At 41.9% G+C, this 1,869-nt stretch overlaps 1 protein-coding gene across 1 annotated transcript in view; it reads right to left on the reverse strand.

Annotated features, from left to right (window-relative positions):
* Window positions 1-1,303, reverse strand: part of LOC124047002 (extensin-1-like) — a 5,491-nt gene extending 4,188 nt beyond the window's left edge. The window contains exon 1 of the mRNA XM_046367749.1: window positions 1,238-1,303. Coding sequence (XP_046223705.1) covers window positions 1,238-1,303 — 66 coding nt within the window. The remainder of the gene's footprint in view (window positions 1-1,237) is intronic.
* Between the last annotated feature and the right edge of the window lie 566 nt (window positions 1,304-1,869).

The raw sequence follows: 1,869 nt of genomic DNA on the forward strand, positions 1-1,869 counted from the left end.
CGTACCTTTCAGCAGTACAGTAACCTAAAACACAAGGCCAGATCTACACTGGAACGTATCTTTCAGCAGTAGTTTGTAAATCCCCAATAAATGACTGGGAGATTATATATGGAGTGTGCGACTCAGGGGTGTTGATACTTATGTAAATGTGATATTTCTGTATGTCATTTTCAATGCATTTGTAAACATTTCTAAAAACATGTTTTCACATTGTCATTAAGGGGTAATGTGGAAGAAGTCAAGGGGTAAGAATACTTTCTGAAGGCACTGTAGCTTTAACGGTCAGTTCTATGGCATACATAACCATGTCATCTGCATACAGATTAATATGAAGGGATTTAATACAAAGACCAATATTATTAATATGAACAGTAAAGAGAAATGGTCCCAATGCTGAGCCCTGTGGTACACCTAATATCCAGGAAACTAGACTCAACACCATCAGAACGCACACATTATGTCCTGTCTGTCAGATAGCTCTTAAACCATTTGCAAGACTTATTGTCCAGGCCCATTTCAGACAGTTTTTTGAATGAGTAGGGAATGGTCAATGGTGTTGAATGCCTAGGGAAAGTCTATTTTCCCCGAAAGTATATAATGTCACATATTACGTATGGCTAGGATGTGGGGATTGATCTCGGGCTGATTCCGGTGAGAGTAATCTGGCCCAAATGTATTACTTGGGGCTCGTGGCATTTCATTATTTTTTCCCATATTTTCTCATTGTCTCTGTGATCAAAAAAATACAATCAACATTTCAATTAAATTCTTTAAGAGTCCTGTGTAGTATTTTAGTATTTTGATACGTTTGAGCAAGGCAATTGATAAACATTAAGAACGTTTTGGAGTGAGCCTCCCTAGTGGGGCAGCGGTCTAAAACATCTGCTATCAGTCTATAGGTTTACCCCATCATGGGAGATATATGGGAGATATATCAGAGCAGCTTCACCTGCTGATACCACAGTATGGTGTTGTAGCTGGGGAGAGTGTGTTCCACCTGCTGATACCACAGTATGGTGTTGTAGCTGGGGAGAGTGTGTTCTACCTGCTGATACCACAGTATGGTGTTGTAGCTGGGGAGAGTGTGTTCTACCTGCTGATACAACAGTATGGTGTTGTAGCTGGGGAGAGTGTGTTCCACCTGCTGATACCACAGTATGGTGTTGTAGCTGGGGAGAGTGTGTTCTACCTGCTGATACCACAGTATGGTGTTGTAGCTGGGGAGAGTGTGTTCTACCTGCTGATACCACAGTATGGTGTTGTAGCTGGGGAGAGTGTGTTCCACCTGCTGTTCCACATTCATGATGCACATTCAAAAGGACATGGATCTTCAACTCTCAGACTCCTTACTACACACCATAGTTTACTGTGGTACTGTGTCTGGTGAGTCCACATGGATTAGTTGAGCTGTAACTCCACCTACAGGAAAGACATGATATCATACCATACTGTATCATGGTCTCCTGTATATCAGAGGGAACCTCCCCTTTCTGTTAGACCAGCTGGTGAGTGTTTTGGCATTGAATCAGAGTCAGATACAGTGTGATGTTAATACAGGTGTGATTAGTCTGCAGTACACCAGGGAGGAGGTTTTTGTAGAGCAGAGAGGGAGATCTGATGCACTGTGTAAACTAGCAGCACAGTAATACACAGCACTGCTATTTGGAGTTAGTTGATTGATGGTTAAGGTGCTGGTACCACCTGCATTAGCATCTCCTTCTATATCAAATCCAGCCTCAGGATATCCAGTTTTCACATTCATGTATCCTAAATACACTAATTCTCTGTAGTTGGACAGCTTGTACCAGAGGATACGATTATAGTTTGATATACTATGTGAACACTCCATCTTAGCCGACTTTCCCTGGT

This window comes from Oncorhynchus gorbuscha, linkage group LG10, assembly GCF_021184085.1.
Source record: "Oncorhynchus gorbuscha isolate QuinsamMale2020 ecotype Even-year linkage group LG10, OgorEven_v1.0, whole genome shotgun sequence".
In the NCBI taxonomy this organism is placed as follows: Eukaryota; Metazoa; Chordata; class Actinopteri; order Salmoniformes; family Salmonidae; genus Oncorhynchus; species Oncorhynchus gorbuscha.